Genomic DNA, 21,463 nt, shown 5'->3' with positions numbered 1-21,463 from the left:
ATACTGTATCATTTTAAATTATAGGACAGTAAAATAATTGCTATGCAGTGCTTTGCTATTCTCACAAGAGTATTTTGGTGGTTATGTGCAAATGCCTGTGTTTTAAAGTTTTACTGGAAGAAGGAACAGCTTTCTACTAAACAGCATACTTTTAATGGGCTTAATATTAGTACTTCATTCCTAAATGAAAAAAAAAAAACACCTAGCTTGTTAGTTATAGTGGAAGCTTTTAAGTTGAACTGAAAGCCAAGTGGTCACACAAGACAAACCTTCATGTTAGACCACCTTGCCAAGATTTGACCATTCATGGAGCAGGTTAGCAATTAACTGGCCTTAATACAGTCAGGACCTGTGGTTGTTATTATTGGTATATTATTGTGTTGATTCAAAGATCAGCTGTGTTAGGAATACCATGAGGTTGGGGGAAGATTGGAACTTTCCTTTCCTACTGTTAGCTGTCTAGGCTTGACGAGGGGCTTCCCTGGTGGTTCAGTTGGTAAAGAACCCACCTGTGATGCAGGAGACCCAGATTCCGTCCCTGAGTGGGGGAAATGCCCTGGAAAAGCAAATGGCAACCCATTCTAGTATTCTAGCCTGGAAAATCCCATGGACAGAGGAGCCTGGTAGGCTACCATGGCCCAGTCCATGGGGTCGCAAAGAGTTGAACACAACTTAGTGACTGAACCACCGAAACGCCAGCTGTTACGAGAGACATGGCTGTTCGTTACTTTTCTAACATCTTCTGCTCTTGTAACTCATAGGGATATCTGTGTTTGCCTTATATGGCACTGCAGCAGCATCATCTTCTCTCTGATGTCACCATTCGAGGATTTGTTGCTGGAGCTACTAACATCCTTTTTCGACAACAGAAACACCTCAGTGATGCCATTGTGGAAGTAAGTTGACATCTGAGTGCAGGTCCTTGACTGCTGGTCCCTGTTTTACTTTTTTAAATGGAATTTGGGGCATAGTAATAACACTAATAATGGTCATAATTGCTTCCTTTGCCAGGCATCCTAAGCACCTTAGGTATATGAACTTATCTAATTTTCATAACAACCTGTGAGATAGGCATTGTTACTGTCCGTATCACACCTGCGGAAGCTAAGGAACAGAGGGGATCAGACAGCTGCTAAGTGGATGAGCCAGGATTCCTACCAAGGCAATCTAGTCTTACTATAGTCTCACAATAAAAGTGTGTTTATCTTTTAAATAGTTTAAATACCTCTACCTTGTTTAATATGCCCCAGTATCAAGTGGAAGGAGCTAAACATCTGATATCTTATTAGTATAGAAGAAGTATAAGTAATATAACTTTTACAGTTAAAATAATTCTTACAAATGGGTGGAGGGGATTTCAGCCACCCTAAGGTTTCTGTAGTTCCTGCCAGAAAGTACCAGAATGTGCTTCCTGGGGAAATGTTTATAATACAATAAAGTAAAAATCTGGGCTTCAAAGCTATATGGATCCCAATATTGAGGGAGAAAAATACATATATTATACCTTCCAAGACAGAAGGATATAGATGGAAAGACCACAGAGTTTTCTTAAACATTATTGTTACATTCTAGTTCTGAAGTGGGTTGACAAGCTGATGGGTATTTATTATTATACTTTAAAACTAACTTGTAAGTTACATATAGTTCTTTCTGTGTCAAGTATTACATAATAAATATACCCCAAAGTATCTGTTCAGTCAAAGCAAAAATTTTTAGTAATTGTATTTAATTGTATTCATTTCTGTTGGTATGATAAAGGTGATTTGTACTGTACATTTCTATATTTTCCAAAATATTTGTGAACATGAATCACTTTTATAATTCAAAATTAAGTATTTATGCATGTAAGAACAAAAAATGAACATTTTTTTAAATAGTGAAAAATAAGAAACAGCTTCAGAATAAAAAACCTGTCTCTTTCTTAGGCTCATCTTTTGAGAATGCTATTATTTATATTTTTTATTTCCAGCTCCAACTTCCCAGTAGTTACTCTTTAAAGTGTGGCATGGATGTCTGCATGAATGCCCAGACTCTGACTTGTACCTGGGTACCCTCTAGGTAGAAGAAGCTCTGATCCAGATCCATGATCCAGAACTTAGGAAGCTGCTCAATCCAACCACTGCAGACCTAAGGTTCGCAGATTACCTAGTGAGGCATGTGACTGAGAACCGGGACGACGTCTTCCTGGATGGCACAGGCTGGGAGGGAGGTGACGAGTGGATCCGAGCCCAGTTTGCAGTCTATATCCATGCACTGTTAGCCGCCACACTGCAGCTAGGTAAGGAGCTCACAGTCACTTTCTCATTTTGTAACTCTGGATGCTTTGAATTGCATAAGAAATAAATCGATCAGAAAAGTTACCTGTCACTGCACACACATAGAATTAACTACTCTCCACAGTTTGAGTAATTCACATCCTTCTGGACCTTTCTCTGTGCATGTTTTGGATTTTAGTTTTGCAGTGTTCGTGGTAGTCCTTCTGCAAACATGGATCCCATTTTTCATGTTTTTTAATAGCTTAGTTTTTCTTTATACTATAAACATGTATCAAGAGAGGAAATGCAGATCTTCATCACTTTTTACATGACTTAGTATTCCACCATACGGAAGGATATATAGGTAGTTGAGTGCTCCTTATAAACACTGCTTACATGTTTTTAAGATATATGAGGGTTGGAAAAAAATATTTTTAAAAATAGAAATCATTGGAGATCACATTCTGAGTGATTAAAGCTTCAAATTTATCTGTTCTAATAGTATCCCTATTAAATGTTTAAAATGGATCAGGCAAACATAGAATCACTCCTGTGTTAAAATTCTCATTCCCTGTAGAAACGAATATATTCAAGGAGAAATGAAGCTTTGCAATGAGCTTTCACACCTGGGATACCTGCCACCCTGCACATTAGCAAATCAGTAGATTTGGTAGTGATGGTCGTAAGGTTGTTAAAAGGATATGGACCTTCTGTTTTCCCTGCTTCTCAATGATCTCTCCAACTGTTTCCAGGTTGCTTTTTTAAAAAATTGTGGTGAAATCCATATAAAATTTACCGTCTTAACCATTTATAAGTGTGTAGTTCCTCAGTGTTGAAGTACCTTCACGTTGTGGTGTCAGTAGTTGTTTAAATCAACCCCACTGCTGCCGCCTCCCAGATTAGTTCTTCCAATAGTACATGCAGAGGTTTAAATCCAGGCTTCAGGCACGTTCTTCATTCATTGAGAAATCTATGGAGTGACTCCTTATTTGTTAATGGTTTGTTGTTGTTTTTTTTAAATGTCTGCCTCTTCTACAATTGTAGCAACTGAGATCGCCAAATTAAATCCTCTAACCCAGAATCACTCAGTTTATCTAGTAAGAAAACCCAGGTCTCCACCAGTCATGTATGTTCCTGAGTAATTAATTTACTTCTTAAAAATATTTTCCTGAGTACACAGTAGCTATGTATTTTCAGAGGGAACATTTAACATGTGTGGAGACCCACCCTTATTTTTTTTTGAGCACTTTAACATCTTCTAACTCATTTCATCGTCCCAGCAATCTTAGGGGTAGATACCGTGTCATCCTCATTTTACAGATTTGAGAAAGTGAAGCACAGAGAGGTTAAATAACTTGCTCTTCCCCCTGGTAAGAGACTGAGCTGGACTTCAACCCAAGTAGTCTGGTTCACACCCAAGCTTTTAAAGGAAATTTAGCCCAATAAGCTGATTGATGAATATGTTCTTAAAAGCACTTCCTTATGGTGTATATAGAACCATGAATGCGCTTTTCTTCCTCTCCCAGCAACGAAAGTCACGTGTTTCACCTTCAAAGCAAACAACTTGGAATTAATATATGAAGCAATAGCCATTTGAATCAGTTCTCCAAACCTTTTCTGTTCTTCCAAGTAGAAGAAGCACTATGGATTGAAGCTTCCTCTTGATAGTGATGAAGCCAAAAAGTTTTATGCATTAAGTATATGAAAATCCCCTTATTAAGTATTTTGAGCGTGAAATGCATGGACACTCAAGAATGAGTTTCACCGAATAGTAAGATAAAGAAAAAAGAATGGCTAAAAAGAACCAATTATTCTAATTTCCTTTCTTAGAAAATGGTATTTGTGAAAAGATTTTTTAAAAATACCTAATTCCCTACTCCATAATATATATGTATGTCAGTATATTTAACTCACTCTAGTCTGTAGTTTTTAATAAATAGTACTATGCCTCCTTACCTTGGTGAGGAGAACATGGAAATATTTTGGAGTTTTTAGGAACCTTAGAAAATATTTGGCTCAACCCCCTTATTTTCTAGTAAGAAAAATGAAATTCCAGGTGATCAAGTGACTTAGCAAAGGCCACATAGCTTCTTACTAGGGTTCTGGAACTTGACCCAAGTTTCCTGACATTTGGTAGGCTTTCTCCCCAAGAAAGCAGCAGGGGACAGGGAGGCTAAAGCCATTTCTTTACTGTTATTATTAATCTTTATAACCCTGACTGGCTACAGTCCAGCCCAACTTTCAAATATTTACTTGACAGATAATGAAAAGATCTTATCGGACTATGGGACGACCTTTGTTACAGCTTGGAAGAACACTCACAACTACAGGGTCTGGAACAGCAACAAGCATCCAGCACTTGCAAAAATAAATCCAAAGTAAGCACATCCTCTACAGGGTGATAGAGGTGGTTGGCTTATTAAGGGTTTCTGAATAAAGAAAATCATGTCTGAATTCTGATGATACTGTGAATATCTTCAAGAATCCCTTAAATAGATTTTTTTATTAAAAAAAAGGCTCCCAAGTACAGGGAAGCAGCTGAAAACTGCTTCCCTATTCACACTTCTTACTCACAAAGCACAAGGCATTTTGGAAGCACTAACATTTCTCCCAGCTTCCAGTATAATTAGGAGACGAAAGTCCCAGCCTGTGGGGATGCTCGTATGTCATATCGATCTTTCCTCCCTTTCTCTGGATTTTTGCCTCAGCAGAATGGTCAAGCGAGACAGAAGCCTTGAGGGAAATAGCACTGGTTAAAACTGAGAGGTTATTGTAAAATATGAAGTGTGAACAACTGAAGTCAATATTTGAATTCCTAGATAATCGGTAAAATCTGGTGCCATTTCCATATCAGATTCTAAGATCCAACAAAACTTAATACCTGTCATAATATTGACTGTTGACTGGGCAAAGACTTTATTCCACGTAAAAGGCATTTGAATGTGCTAGAGAATTGGGCCATTAAGAAAAAAATACCATGTGAATGGGAGAGTGGAGTCTAAGGAGATCAACTGATATAATGTGTACATAGTGGGAACTTCTAAATTAAAGGATTTTAATTTCTTTATGATACAAGTATACGTTGAACTTTTGTTTTCATTTGTGGTTTTTTTGTGTGTTTTTTAATTAATTTTTATTGGAGTATCATTGCTTTGCAGCGTTATGTTTCACTTGTATTTTAAACTTTACTTCTTCATGAAAATATGACAGAAATCAACTTAGTAATGATTACCATATTATTTAGGAACTTGGGTAAACTTGACTTGGGAATGTGCTTTAGTGGGGCTACACACACAAAATCCAAGGATTTATGTCATTGTAACTTGCAGAAGCATCTGCAAGGAAGCAGAGCTTGGGAGAACATGTCTGCTAAACTTATCCGTCTAGGTTCAGGACCAGTTTTGGTGAATTTAGTCCTCATACTGGGCTATGACAGAAACCTAGATTGCCATTTGGATGTGGTAAAAACATAGAGAATGAAAAGGCAGAAACACTGTAATGGAATTAAATGAAAGGACTAAGTTCAAAGTTTTCCCCTCACTAACCACAAGGTCTGTGTTCTGAAGAGTAATGAAGAGAAACAGATGTGAGCTTGCTTGCCTAGTGGCGCTGGTTGTAGTGGTGGCTGGGGAATGGCCGTTCACAGTTCTGTCTCCTCCCCTGGGCTCTGTTAGCCTGGACAGATCTTTACTCAGCTGCTGTGTCTGATATAGTGCCTTTAACTTGAAGCAGTGCTACAGATTTTAATGCAGGTCCTTATGAGGATTAGCTGGCATGTGTTTTATAGGATTGTGAAAACAGTACTTTTAAAACTATGTAAATAATTGAGATTATTTAGGTTGAGGAGAAAGAAAGCTGAAGCCAAAGACCAGAAAATTAGATAGGGAACTTATGCAGATATGATAGTCAGCAGATTTTCAGTATTTTCACCAGATTAAAAACAAGAAATGATGATCGTCTTCAGCTGTCATCAGGGAATATAATTTAGAAATATTCAAAACTTAATGTAAGGTTTGAGATCTTTGAAACCCTTTCTTCTGCTCCTGATTAAGTCCTCTCAGTGCTTTCAACTGGTGATTCGGAAATCCAGATAAAAGAGAGGTTGTTATGTATGCTTAACGTGACCAGTAAATAAATTTGTTATCATTTGAAAAGCCATAATAGCATTTTTAAAATTTTAATTGGAGGTTAATTGCTTTACAATATTGTGGTGGTTTTTGCCATACATTCACATGAATCAGCCACATAATAGCATTTTAATGTTTTAATAAGTGGCTGCAAATTTCACCAGGGTGACTTTTTTTCTGGTCACTTTCTTTGTTAGACATTGACAGAAGGACCCCTGGCCTGTGTATGAGATAAGAATCTGAATGTTTACTGATTCTTTGTTTTATAGTGTAATGTTGATCAGGTGGCCTGATTTTTATATATACTGTTTCCCTAAGATCTGCACTTGGAGTTGCTTTTCTGATAACACAGATTAAATCTTCCTTTGACCAATAGCACCCATTTATAAGATGGCCAGAATCAAGCCACGGCCAAAGTCAGGGACTCTAACCCTGACTGTCCCAGGAGCTTTTTTAAAATGTTGGTGCTCGGGCCCCACCTCAGACCAAAGAAGAACATTAGGGCGGCACTAACACAAACCAACCCCACCCAAGGGGAAAAAACACCTATTTTACAAGCAAAGTACATAAGCTGAGAGAGACTCCCGTGACTGAGTGGAGAGCTGTGATCAGAGCCCTATTTCCAGTATCACATTTGGAGAACCACCGCCCGCCTGCGTCACCCCCGTGCAGTTTCCTGGTACTTCCTTGTGATAACTCTGTGTTGCAGCTTCACTGGTGAGATACTCATAGTCTAAACTCAAACTTTGTTTTACAGCCATCCTTTCCAAGGACAGTACTCAGTGTCAGACATGAAGTTAAGATTCTCACAGTGAGTATTTAGGGAAAATCCTAGGAACATTCTTCTGTCTGAATTCATGCCATGTGTTTCATTGCTAATTGGGAATTGTTTTTCTCCACTTCATAGACTTGTGCTTCAAATAGTAACCAAATATGTGCATAACGTTCTCTAGCTCAGCAGTGTGTATGTTTCAAAATGAAAACACTGCTGTTTCATGGAGAATGGTGTGAACTAATAGCAGGATTTGCCATTTTTATTCTGGTGAAGTAACTTTAGCAAATTATGACCATACGAATTATGTATAACCATACATCCTTATGTCCTTACACCACTTTCTGGCTCATCTATATATTCTTTTAAAATTTTCTGAAAATTCCTGTACTTAAAATATTAGTAAATTAATTGATGTATAACAAATAATGAATTATTAATCTTCTTTTCTCAATAATTCTGATTTGGGGGATGATTATAGGGTGGTTAATATATATGTGAGTGATTTTTTTTTTTAACTGTACTTACTTAACATTTCTCTCCTTTACTCAGTTCTGTTCAAAACAGTGAGCGTGGCAAAAAACTTGGAAACGTCATGGTTACAACAAGTCGGAATGTTGTACAAACAGGAAAAGCTGTTGGTAAGGATGTCTTAGGCAGGAACAGATTGGAATCATAAAACATCTCTTCTCTATCCTCAGTATGTCACAGATAAAAACATAAAGTTGCAGAGATGTGTAGATCACATAATAATGCAAGATGGTTGAATATACAGCGGTTTTTCTTTTTAATTTTGGTTGGTCTTATTCATTAAAACAATTCTTGTGACACTAGATAATGCCAAACCAAGTTTAGCAAATGTTGTCATATCTGTTCTGTTATCAGGAGTCAAACTTCTCTGGATTTCTCTTGCTGTTCCCTGAGCTGCCCACAGTTCTTTATAAACAGTAGAGTACTATTTATATAATAATAAAGTAGGCATTAGGAGCAGCTGTCTTTAAAGGTAGTATCACATAGTAAAGAAGATCAGTGAAAACCAACAATTTTTTAATGAAAAGATCACATTAATGATACTTCTACAGACTAGTAAAGAGAAAAAGAAGATACAGATGACCAGTATTGGGCATGAAAGAGGGGATACCACTATAGATCTTACAGAAATTAAAAGGATAATTAGGTAATACTATGAATAATCTTGTGCCAGTTTTTCAACTGCTTAGATGAAATCTACAAAATCCTTGAAAGACTCAAATTGCCAAAACCAATGCAGTAAAGACATAGAAAATCTGAATAGCCCTAAATATATTAAATAAATTGAGTTAAAGTTTAAAGGCTTGCTACAAGTTTTTAAATGTAATCTAAGCCCAGGTGGCTTCACTTACGAATTTTATCAAACACTTAAGGAATAATGTTAATTTTATACAAACTCTTTCAGAAAGTAATGGCTGAGGTAATGCCTCCCAACTTGTTTTATAAGGGTGTATTACCCTGATACCAAAACCAGAGGAATGGTTGTTAGGTATACCCTTCTGTACCTAGCTTTATTCACTTTGGCTGTTTTGAAGATTATTCCATCTCTTTTTCTAAAGAAATTTCTTGTTCCTTCTTTCCTATATTTTTAACTGTTTACTTTTATGCTGTTTCAAACTTAAAGAAGTCATGTAACAGTGTACAGGGAACTCCCAGTTGTCTCAGGTGCCCAGTTATTTACACTTGGCTACATTTGTTTTGTAATATCAGTATTAAAAATAGGGCCCATCTCATCCCTCAGCTCCTGAGAGCTAAGGGTTAGCTGAGGGTTAGCTGACTAACCCTTACTGAACACAACTGTAAAGCCCCAGAACTAGGTGATATCTGTGCCAGGGCCCTCCTAGCTCTAATGTCCTGTACATCTAGAGATGGGTAAGAGAACTGTTCTACAGACTTAAAGGTAAACATGGGGCACACAGTCCTGTCAACCCTGTACAAGGGAACAGAATTAAATATATAAGCATTTATTTCCATACAGTTTAATACCTTTGACTTATTTTGAATTCTTTGTTTTTGGTAGAAAAATTCTACTTCATCAAAGGTATATGATGTCAGTTAATTTTTAGTGATGCTGCTGATACTTAAATTCTGTGGCCTGTTCCCTTCTTCCACACTCCCCTCTCCAAGAACAGTGAGTGTGTATGATTCAACTTACATAATTTCATTATAACATCAGCTTTTGAGATAATGCTGTTAAAAACAAAACAGACCTCAGGCAGATGGAGCTCTGTATGTTTTAATTTGGTGCACCATGGTTATTTATTTTATCTGTTTGAGTGCTTCGGGCCTGTCTTGCAGCGTTGCAGGCTTTTCTCTGGTTGTGGCGCATAGGCTTAGTTGCCCCGAGGCATGTGGGATGCCAGTTCCCAGACCAGGGATCAAACCCGTTTTCCCTTGCATTGTAAGGCGGATTTCCAGTCACTCGACCACCAGGGAAGTCCTGTGATGCAACATGATTTTAGACGACAATAACAAATTTCCCTAAGCAGCCTAACAACTCTTTCTTGTAGGTGGTTTTCAGTTATAAACTTGGATTTGGGTTACAGAGAGCACATAGAAGTTTTGTTTTGTTGTGTGTGTGTGTGTGGTTTTTTTTTTTGTTTGTTTGTTTTTTTTTTTAAGCTCTCCAAGTCATTTAAGAACCACTGGCCTGGGAAAAGTTTCCCAAAGACTTTCAAAGTACTTAGGAGAGCAGTGTCTTATACCCAGACACTAGTCAGGTTCCTCTTAGACATTCCCATGGTAAGGGATTATTTTGAAACTAGAAGTGTCAATTTTATTGTAGTACCTATTAACATATCAATGTGTTGCAGTTAAGTAACATTGGTTTTTCAGTGCCTCTTAACAGAAGTGAAGATCGTTTTCCTTCTATTTTTCCCCTCCTTTCCACTCAGGCCAGTCGGTTGGAGGAGCTTTTTCCAGTGCGAAGACAGCTATGTCTTCATGGCTTTCTACTTTCACGAGTTCCACTCCACAGAGTCTCACTGAGCTGCCTGACGGGAAACCCTGAGCCGAGCAAGCCACCCAGAAGCTGCTGTCGCTTTCTTAGGTTTTAAGCGTCCCCTGTCTGTCTACTGCTCCCAGACTGTTCCTCTTCATCGGCTGCAGGTCCACAGCAGGGGACCAATAGGTCGAACTGTTTACATGGACGGTTGCCCTCTGTCTAAATGAATGTCATGGGACACTGAAAAGATGAAAACCACAACCACAGCCGGGATGGCTTCCCAGGTTGGGGTTTAAATTGACTACATTTATTTCAGTCTGAGCCTGATTAAAACACACAGTGAACCTTCTAATGAATTTTGAGTTCTGACATTATACATTTGTTTACTTTAGAAAAGTTTTTCCTTGATGTAAGTTTTGTTCTGTTGTTGCTGTCTGAATATCCGAATGGATATTTATACCTGCTAAGATTAAGTTATATTACTATTTTAATTTCTCTAAAGTGAGCCCTAAAATGTTCTGATAGCGTGGAGGGGCCATACAATCCAACCCTTTGCTGTTATTTTGCTGAGTTATATGAGGATTTTTTTGTTTGTTGGTTCTCTACCTACAAAACAAATTTGTCATTCACTTCCTCCTGGAAACCATAGAAGTCAGAGGTGGTAGTTCTGAGGATGGAGTGTTTGTGATTTTAATTTATCCTTTTCCCATCCTACACACTTGCTTTGAGGTGTCAAGGAGTGTCACTGTGCTTTCTTCCTCTTCCTAATTGTTCAAGTAGATGTGCAAAGAATGAGCATGGTGATGGTTACAGCAGAGTTGAAACAGTTTAACTGTGTATTTAGGGCAAGACTTTTAAAGACCTAGGTGGGTTCTGTTGACTGTAGTAACGTTGCAATCTTTACATGCATTTTTTAACCCAAAGTTTGTGCCTTCTATTTCTTCTTTTGAACGGTTTTCCATTGGGTGTTTACAGATATAACAGGTTTTTTCTCAGTCTTACTCTTCATGAAGCTTTTCGAGGCACTTGGCCTTCCTCCTTCCCTGATAGAAAATCTTCATGTAATCAATATCTACCCCCTTCCAAAAGCATTTTTAAAAGAAAAGATGATCTGTAAATATTAAATAGAATTCTCATCTTGGCTCACATTTAGAAAAGCAAGAGAAAACTGCAGCCATGACATTAGTCATGTTTTGTGAAGGACATCTGGGTTCACATTAGACACAGGTGTGCTCACAACTGAAGATTTTTACACAGCTAGACCTCATGTAGCTGCCAGGCTCAGCTCTCATTTGCTTTTCAAGGGGACTTTGATTGGGTGTTCTCAGGGAGTACTTACAGGCAACAGACTGCTTTTTCAGTAACAAAAGATACTTGGGAAATACATTGTGAATATTACCTACATTTGATGTGATGAGTATTGAGAAAATCAGGGGCCTAGTTAGGGAGGACTCTTGATTATACTTGATTTATCCTTTAAGAAATGTTTGTGTAAGAAGCACTACTGGGGTGTGTGAAATGAAGCATAGGGACATAATCCAAATATCCCTGAATTTTCCAATTTGTGTTTTAACACAAGTCCTACAAACCTAAAAGCATACTTCCCTTTGAGTATAATGATTTAAGAATTCATTGCTGATAAAGGGCTTATTGTGGGAAACATTAATTTTACTTCTAGGAAAGCTTTCTCAGGAAAATACTGTTTGAAGAGAAGAAGGTAGTACCAAACAAAAGTTTTAAAAGGTACTTTAAAGTTGCACTGAGATGAACATCTCGTTGTTTCATGAGGGCGCTTCGTTGGATGGAGTATGATAGTGTATCAGATAGCATTCACAGTGCTGTGAGGGGTCAGCCAGCACACTGCTGGTTCATCCTTCAGTTTGTATGATTTGTATGATTGGGGTGAATTCTCATCTCTCATCATTCAAAGCAGCCCAGTCCACTTTGGAATTCCACTGAAATAAAAATAGTTACATAAAATTTAACTTTGCTTTGCTATCACTCCCCATTTTAATGCACACCTTAGTGGAACTTTCTCTTCACGTTTCCAGTTAAGAGTTCTACCCTTACAGTGGTCATTTAACTGGCTTTCAACATAAAATGAGTATTTCAGAAGATGGAACTTCTGTCATAGAGACGGTCAGAAGACCATAAGTATATCTGTTCTTTCAGGCTCTAGGAGGTATGGGGTCTTCAGGGAGTGTGGCTGTCACATGGTCGGCGGGGCCCTGGGCAGCCAGCGCGGGGAGAGGCAGGAGGCCTGGCCCCTGGTCCTGGGGGCCCGCGCGCTTCAGGTTTGGGTTCTGGGCTCTGCCCAGTGGCAGCCTGGAAACAGCAGCTTTCTCCGGTCTCCGGCTCTGTGAGCCATAGCAGCCAGCACGGATGTGGCCGTCTGTGGACATCTCACTGGTAAAGATGTGTGCTTTGCTTGGCCACACCGTGCTTTCATCTGAGAACTGAGTGTGGTTAAGTAGGCCTGAGGGAGCTAGGTCCAGCCCGGCTTTTTCAGAGTGCGCCAGGCACACAGACTGCATCCACAGCTTGGTGGACGCTTCTCTGCTGTCCAGGTGACTTAAAGGTAGTGTTTGGAAAAAGCCCCTGGCTGGCTTTAATTCCTACCAGGCACTGTAATGACAGTGACATAGGTAAGGGAAAGAGGGCTAAAGCTGGCCCAAGTGTCCCAGGCTAATGACTAGGAGAAGCTGCGAAGTGTGGCTTGTGGTTATCTTGCATTTGCGTTGGCTCTTGTAACCAGGATGAATAGTCTATCCCCAAAGCCGCTAGTGATTTGCCAGCCCTCCGACCCTAAGACAGTTCTCTTCCACTTTTTGCTTTAAGAAACCCAGCAGTAATATCCTTGGGCAGCAGACCAGAGCATATAACCTGATCTCCTCAACCTTATCTTGCTTTCTGAGTCCTATATTAAGCATTGAATTTTTTTTAAGGATAATTTACTCAGAAAGGCAAGGAGGAAACAAACTTTGAAGGGAGAGATGAGACATTTATTGTTGCAAAGCCGAGAGACGGGTTCTTAAAGTCTGCATGAAAGTATTTTGGGAGCAGTATTTAATATGCTAAAGGATGTACGAGTTCTTTAATGAAGAAGTTAGATTTTTCATCTGCTAGTTATAAGCTGTAAAATAAAGCTTTGTCTCCCTGGCAGGCAAATTTTGGTTTGGTTTTGTGGAAGTTCAAGCCAGTGGTCCTTTTCCCTGAGGTGCGGTGATGAGTTTAGGAACACCCAGCTCTGGGAGGGGCCAGTGGACTAATCCTGAACCCTTGAACTGTTATCTGCTTCAGCAGTTTTGGAAAGTAGCCTGTTAGGATGGTAGCCGATGAATGTGGCCTGTTATTCTACTGGGGAGTTGTAGGGACCCTGGAGATGGTATTGACACTGGTGTGCTCTGACTGTGGCCAGAGTATTCAGAGTGGCACAGTATTCAGTCTGTCCACCCAGTTCTGTGGTATCCTCTAAATAAGATAGAGAATGCAGCCCTGGTTTCTAGAAGAAGATTGTCATTCCACATAGTGCAGTGTGTCACTAGGAGTTTTTTCATTCCAAGTCTTTGGGCTTCGTAACATTGGAATTGTTTTTTCATAATTCCCGACATTCCATAAATATTTGTCAAGGACAAAGAAAAGGAATGTGTTTCTTTATTCTTCTCACATAAATAACTTTGTACACATGACTTCCTGCTTTCATATGAAGGAGAAGAAACTAGCTCCCTTATGTGGCAGCTCCAAAATTAAAAGATTGTTGCACGTATAAGGGGTTGAATATATTTTATAAAACTAATGCATTTGTATTTCTGTGCTGTTCTAAAGATTACCTTTTTACTTATATTAATTAAAGATATAGAAAGTATATATTTAAATCATGTAAATGTGACTCATTAGGGAGTTTCCTCAATCTTAATATTCATCAGCTTCTCACACTCACATAGTATGCTGCTCAAATTTTTTTGTGTGCAATATGAACATTTGAACATTTCAGTCAGGTACTGAGCCAGAAAAGGTAATTGAAGTTTTTAGAAAACTTAACGTTGCTTAGAAAATATTTTGTTTTCTTGAAATAGTAATAATTTATAGCTAGGAAGATAAGATCAAGACTTATTTCAGGCCACTTGGTCACTGGTTCCTAAATTTAGGAAGCACTTGATTAACAAGTTGTTGAAAGCATTTAGTGGGTACAGGAATAGTTTAAATACTTGAGGTTAGAGGCTTTCCTCCGATCCCTTTCTAAGTTTTAGCATAGAAATCTTAGAAAGTTTTCTAAGGAAGTATAGCTGTGGTCCATGTTCCGATCAGAAAGGTAGTTTCTCTTTGCTCTATTAGTTTTATAATTTGTACTAGTTATTTGTTTCTGTTGTCATTTGTTTTTTTAATGTTAAAATTATAAATCATGTCTAATCATACTGAATTATAAAACTTCTACTGTATCTTTCTTTTAAGGAAAAATGAGAATAAATTATCCTGTTTGTCCTGCATACAGTGTACTTGGTCTGTCTTCTTAGAAGTACCCTTCATGTTGTCAGTGTGGTTTCTGGCCTGTTTCCCCAGTGCACAGAAGGGCCAGCTTCGTTTATTAGGAAACTAGCAGAACTAGAGGACTCGTTGCTCGTTTTTTCTCTCTCGTTTTGAAATTACTTATGGTGGTACTTCAGTCTGTGAGGTGGTTACCCTTGCAGCAAGAATGTTCAGAACCTGGGGCTACACAGCATACAGCCAAACAGAGCTTGGTCATGCAAGAACATCTTGTCACATGCTCACTGACAGAAATCCCCAGCGGACAGGGGCATCGTCACAAGCAACTCATTTTTCCATCTGCACTGGTGAGCTTCAAAATAGCCTTGACATTGCCACTGAGGATTCCTAACACATTTTCATATGTATTTCCATGTACCATGGTTTCTTTCCTTACAGCTGTGTTGCAAAACAGCTTCAAAGAAGGAGATAAGTTTCTTTGCCCTCCCAGGAATGGGCCCTTCCTTGAGTGCAGGATTAAGTTTAAGGTACCAGTGTTCTTACAACGTGGACCATTGCTGCCTGGATCTGACAAGGTGACTCAGGCAGTAGAGCTTGACACTACTGGCATCTCCCCTTTCCCAAGGACCTGCCTTCCCAAGGACCTACACTCAGGCTCTGCTATGGTGAGAGGATGGTCCCCCTTCATCTCCTGGATCAGCGTTGCCTGGCGTTCATTCTCATAGGATGGGAGATAAAATCAACAAATCTGGCAGCATCTGGAAGGAGCATGATTATAGAGCCAGTTTCTTCCAAGGAATCACCCATTGTGAAGGGCTTCCCTCCTCCTACAGTAATCACAAGCTCAGGAAACTGCTCAGTAACAACTGATCTCTCCCAAGTTTACAATCGACAAACCCCCAACTGGCCTTCGACTTTCACATCACATGACTGATCCACTCCAGTCAGGACGGCTAAGGTCTAGTCATCAGAATAGGTAACATGCTTTGTATGACTATGGAGTCAGGCTGGGAGCCTCTGGGGTACGAGAACTGAATGGTCATACTCGTTGCTCTTGATCCGATGTATATACCTATTTTTGGAACCACTGACATCCCCACAGAACACAAAAACTAAGATTCATATATTTCTAAATGTAGGTTTGATCCTTCACTTGACCTAGCTTCCAGAGAAGGCAATGGCACCCCACTCCAGTGTTCTTGCCTGGAAAATCCCATGGACAGAGGAGCCTGGTGGGCTGCCATCTATGGGGTCGCACAGAGTTGGGACACAACTGAAGCGACTGAGCAGCAGCAGACCTAGCTTCACTCCTGGGGCTCAGAGCTGTGGACTGGGGAAAATGATGAAAGTCATTTGATAAGATACTGATCATTGTTGAAGCCAGGTGATGAGTACACAGGAGTTTGTTAGACTATTCTGGTTTTGTGTATGTTTGAGAATTTTCATAATGAAAAGTTTAAAACTTGCTAGTCAAACACCTCTACTGCTGCTGAAAAGGCTCCGCTGCTGCCACCCTTCCCTGGCAGCACTCAAGTAGTTGCAGAGAATGCTGAAGCCTTCAGTCAGGCTCTCAGCATCAGGTCAGTGTCTGCTAGTCCTCTTCTGACCTTATGTGGTTCTGGTCACTCATTCTTATAAAGCAGAATCTCTCTCGTTAACTTTAGAATGGAAGGGCTGGGAGGGACAGAAAATTAGTTTTTGAAAAAGTTTGTCCAGTCCCTGAGTGCTCACTGTTCCTCAGTAACTCATCTCTGTTCCGTCTCGTTCTAACTTCACTTCCATTGTGCGTGTGTGCTGTCGCTTCAGTCGTGTCTGACTCTGCGACCCCATGGACTGTAGCCCAGCAGGCTCCTCTGTCCATGGGATTCTCCAGGCCAGAACACTGGAGTGGGTTGCCATGCCCTCCTCCGAGGGATCTTCCCAATCCAGGCATTGAATTTATGTCCTGTGTCTCCTGAATTGTGGCGGGTTTTTTACCACTGAGCCACTGGGGAAGCCCTCACTTCCATCATTCCTGGTCCATTATGCCTGCACCTTACTGGTTTCCCTACTTCCAGTCCACCCTACCCCTCACACCCAGATTCATCTCCCTAAGACTTTAGGGTATTTTTAATTGTCCCTTGCTACATGATAATCCTCCAAGTCTACTTAACTGTCTACAGAATTAAATCCAGATTCCTAAATCAAGCACTCAGTGTCTGCCACACGGTAATGTCCCAAGCTTTTCCAGTGACCCCCTGGCCTCCACAAGCCCCCAGCTAACTGACACCTTTGCTGTGGTGACACTTTCCTTCCCTCTAGCTGTTGGATGAGCATTGAGAGAAACCCTGTATACACTAACTGAACGTCAGCTTCAGCCCCTCTTGTTCCTCAAAGTCTCCCCTGGGGCTAACCTAAGTTCTTTCTAAAATACTTGACTCAGCTTTTATCGATGATGTTGTTCAGTTGCAAAGTTGTGTCTGGCTCTTTGCGACCTCTTAGACTGCAGCACTCCAGGCTCCTCTGTCCTCCACTGTATCCTAGAGTTTGCTCAAATTTGTGCCCATCAAGTCCATGATGCCTTTATTGAGCACCACACAAATAGGTGCTTTCCAGTTTTGAAGATTTTCAACTAGCAAAACTTTAAGAAAGGGATGGCAAATTAAGTGTGAGATATACATCTGGAAAGAAATGTATACATTAAGATTAACCAGTCATACAGCTGATGCCCAGGGAGGAAATAGGGTATTGCCAGCACCTAAAACGCTCCATTCTTTGTGTCTTTCCCAGAGCATAATTCTTCCTCCGGAGATATCTGGTTCTCTGATTTTGGAGATAATTATTTCTTTATAGTTCTACCTCCTTCTTCCTGTGTACATATACTCAAAGCATTGTTTTGGTCTTTGAACTTGTATAAATGGAATCACATTGGTATTGTCTTTTTCTGCCTAATTTTGGTTTTAGGAAATCATTCTCTTTCACTGCTTCCTAAGCTGTCTCACTGTACAGCTGCACAGTTTATCCCCTCTATGTGGGTTCAGTTCAGTCGCTCAGTCGTGTCCAACTCTGCAACCCCATGAATCGCAGCATGCCAGGGCTCCCTGTCCATCACCAACTCCTGGAGTTCACTCAGACTTGCGTCCATCGAGTCAGTGATGCCATCCAGCAGTCTGTGGGTAGGCATTGGCTATTTCCAGTTTGAGGTTTTCGTGAGGAGCAGTGCTGCTCTGACCCTTCTAGAAAACACTTCCAGTGCATCTAATGCACATTTTCTGTACGGGATAAATGTGGGAATGAAACTGGAGGCATGGAAATATGTAAACTAAACTTTTTTGTTAATGTTAACTTGTTTTCAAAGAGGTGGTGCTATTTACCCTCCCACCAGCAGGGCATGAAAACAGCATTGTTCCACATCGTCCCCAATGCTTGGGTATCATCAGGAATTTAAATTTCTCTTGATTCGGTGAGTGTAAAATGGTATCTCATTGTGGGTTTTAATTTGCATTTCCCTGTTGTACTAGTAAAATTGAGCACCTTTTTATTGATTGATTGATTGTTCAGATTTCCACTTTGGGGAAATGCCTATTTGGTTTTTACCCATTTTTCTATTAGTCTATCTGTTTCTTACTTGCTTGAGTGTGTATGTGTGTATATGTCTGTCTATAGATATATATTATTAGGGATTTCTGGATACTATTTCTTCGCTATGTTGCAGATTTCTTGTTCTGTGGCTTACCTTCATTCTTTTTGGTCTCTTGCTGAATCAAGTTCTTAATGTGGTCAAACTTTTATCTTTCCTCTTAAGATTAGTGGAAATCCTATCTTTCTGTGTTTCATTTAACAAATTTTTTTTCCACCTCAAGGTCATAAGGATAATCTCTATAATCTTCTAGTGTTTCAGTTTTCCTTTCATACTTAAAGAATTTCTCTACCCGAAATTTCTTTCCCAATCCCCACCCTTTCTTCCTTACCCAATATGACTAGAAAGTTTTGGCACTTCTTATTTTGCTGAGTAAGAACTCTTTTTATTTATTTATTTTTGCTTTTTAAAAAAATCTTTATTGAAATATAGTGATTTACAGTGTGTTTGTTAGTTTCGGGTGTACAGCAAAGCAATTCAGTTATATTTTTTAGATTCTTTTCCATTATAGGTTATTACAAGATATCAAGTAGAGCTCCTTGCACTATACAGTAGATCCTTGTTGGTTATCTATTTTATATACAGTAGTGTGTATATTTTAATCCCAAACTCCTAATTTATCCTTCCCCCCTCCGCTTCCCCTTTGGTTACCATAGGTTTGTTTTCTATGTTTCTGTGAATACTTCTGTTTTATAAATAAATTATTTGTATCATTCATTTAAAGTTCCATATATAAACAATGTCATATAATATTGGTCTTTCTCTTATCACTATCACTTCTCACTAAGACATTTTGATACCAAAACATGAGAAGAGCATAAGGTCAGAGTAAAGGAGAACCCTTTAAATCAAATAATTAACTCTGTGTTATACTTGTTTAATTTGTCGATATTTTTCTCATTTTGTTACAGGTCCTTTGCAGAACTTCGCCTAAGTATAAGTTTATGAAGATGGAGGAAGGAATCCTATTTTTTTTTTTAATTTTGAAAGGCAGATGTTCTCCAAGTCTAACAACCACATAAATGTCCAGTGTGTCCATAACTGTCCAGAGCAGCCCCTAGCAATAAGGAGTTCTAACACTGTAGCAAAGATGCATACTGGCCTCCAGAGATCCAAGGTGCACACATATTTGACTACTTGCCCTGGGAAGTCACTCTTAAAACTAACGCAAGTCCCTCACACTGCATTTTAAATACCACCTCTTCCCATCAAGTATTTGCGTGCCTACTGTGTACACACACAGTACATGCCCCACACATAGCAGGGGGAGATGGACAGTTACCATGGATGGTTACCATGGATGGTAAAGAGGCCGGGTCAAGGGTCAAAGCCCAGCCCAGTTTGACCACAGCATGGCGGCCAGCTGCTTTTTTACAGATTGAGTAGATGTTGGCTCAGCTGGTAAAGAACTTGCCTACTAATGCAGGAGACACACAAGACACTGGTTCAATCCCCAGGTTGGGAAGATCCCCTGGAGGAGGAGATGGCAACTCTTCCAGTATTCTTGCCTGGGAAATCCCATGGGCAGAGCAGCCAGGCGGGCTACAGTCCATTGGGTTGCAAATGGTCAGACATGACTGAGCACACGCACTTGTAGATGTTTCTTCCCTTGAAGACTGTGATGGTTTTAGGAGTGAGGTGGGTTTAGAGGAAGAAGCTGTAAGATACAAAGAGCTCCAGGGCGTTAGGAGAACAGCATAGGCAAAGACTGGGAAACAGCAGATGTTCTTTGGTGTAGCTGGAACATAAATGGCAAGAACTGAGCAAGAGATGAGGCTATAGGCTAAGGCCAGACCAGGAAAAAGAGATCCCTGTCAGCCTGGCAAAGGGGGGATGGACTTGCTCTAAAAGGCCAGTGGAAAACCTTAAAGGGCTTCCTAAGAGCAAGTGGCAGGATGCTGCATTTGAAAAGGTTCATTCTGGCTTGGGCACCAAAGCATTTAGACTGGTGGGGCTTGTGAATGTAAAGCAACTCCAAAGTGATTGTGGGCAGTGCCAGGAAAGCACAGAGGACTCTTCAGCATCAGTCATTACCTTTTTTGGCCATGGATCTTAGTTCCCCAACCAGAGTTGGAACCCGCACCCTCTGTAGTGAAAGTGCCCAGTCTTAACCACTGAACCAACAGAGAAGTCCCCTTTGAAGTTACTCCTTTTTGGCAAAGGGGAGACCCAAGAGACACTTGCCACCACTGCTGTGCAGATATATTTAAACCTGGGTGCAACTCTCTTTTTAGTTTACCAGCAGGAAGGGTATACCTCGTGTATTAAAAAAGTCCATCTGTGGTTAACATCTGGACTTTGATTTATTATATTCAGTCTAATCCATGGAATTTTTATTCTGATCAGCATTACCAGATGAACCATGTTCTCTGAGGAATGATTAGCCCAAAGTAGGACAGAAGAGAATCTGAGAAGTAGCCTTCCCACCTGCCCCTTGGCTCTGCCCTAGGAAACAGTCCCCGGCAGCACTTCCTGGAAACCACGAGACAAGTTGCATGGCACCAGCCTCGGCTGCAGAGATCCTGAATTGGTTCTTTGTACAAGATCGTCTCTTAGACACCAAAGCCTCAGTGCCCTCAAAAGATCATTCACTCCCTCTAAATGCCTTAGAAATGGAAATTCTCAGGTAAGGTTTTAACAGATGAAGATAAATGAGTATTTTTGTGTGTCATCCACTTTATGGTTATTTAAAAGCCCAAGGCCAGCAGGACTGAAATTTTTAAATCTTCTACTTTACAATAATCATATTTTAAAGTGTGTTTTTCCATTGGTGATAGATTGTGCATTTTGAGACTCAAGGTTTAAAACATTTTTATTTTGTGTGCCATTTAATTCTACTCCTTTGAGCATCTAGACTTAAGAATCCGTAGGATTTTTCCTCTCAGGTCTCCTTGGAAAAGAAGGATGCTAGTTGCTGCTTCTCTAGTTGGAAAACATGTTTTCTGTTTCCTTTTAAGTTATCAGGTTAAATTCAGTGACTATTCTCCCAGAATTGTGTTCTTACAGGCTATTCTGTAAGAGCAGATTGTATTTCCAAAGTTTCTGATACAATTTTCAGGGAATGTGGAATGGGTTTCCTAATGGACAATGTTGTTTACAGGAGCTGGGCCTCAGCTCATAAAAGCCTGTATGTCAGAGAGCCAGAGTATGTACCAAATAAGTAGAAGGTGCTAGAGAACTGAAATGCTCCACACAGCAGACAGAAAACTGTGATAACTTACAACTTGACAG

At 39.9% G+C, this 21,463-nt stretch overlaps 1 protein-coding gene across 1 annotated transcript in view; it reads left to right on the top strand.

Annotated features, from left to right (window-relative positions):
* Positions 1-14,615, top strand: part of AVL9 (AVL9 cell migration associated) — a 55,504-nt gene extending 40,889 nt beyond the window's left edge. Inside the window, exons 11-16 of the mRNA XM_069588091.1 lie at positions 762-896; positions 2,059-2,278; positions 4,516-4,633; positions 7,140-7,193; positions 7,707-7,795; positions 10,079-14,615. Of these exons, the coding sequence (XP_069444192.1) occupies positions 762-896; positions 2,059-2,278; positions 4,516-4,633; positions 7,140-7,193; positions 7,707-7,795; positions 10,079-10,194 (732 nt within the window). The 3' untranslated portion in view covers positions 10,195-14,615. The remainder of the gene's footprint in view (positions 1-761; positions 897-2,058; positions 2,279-4,515; positions 4,634-7,139; positions 7,194-7,706; positions 7,796-10,078) is intronic.
* Positions 14,616-21,463: the final 6,848 nt, after the last annotated feature.

This window comes from Ovis canadensis, chromosome 4 (genome assembly GCF_042477335.2).
Source record: "Ovis canadensis isolate MfBH-ARS-UI-01 breed Bighorn chromosome 4, ARS-UI_OviCan_v2, whole genome shotgun sequence".
Classification (NCBI taxonomy): Eukaryota; Metazoa; Chordata; class Mammalia; order Artiodactyla; family Bovidae; genus Ovis; species Ovis canadensis.
The sequence above is the reverse complement of the archived record's forward strand: the minus strand, read 5'-3'. Positions and strand labels throughout refer to the sequence as shown.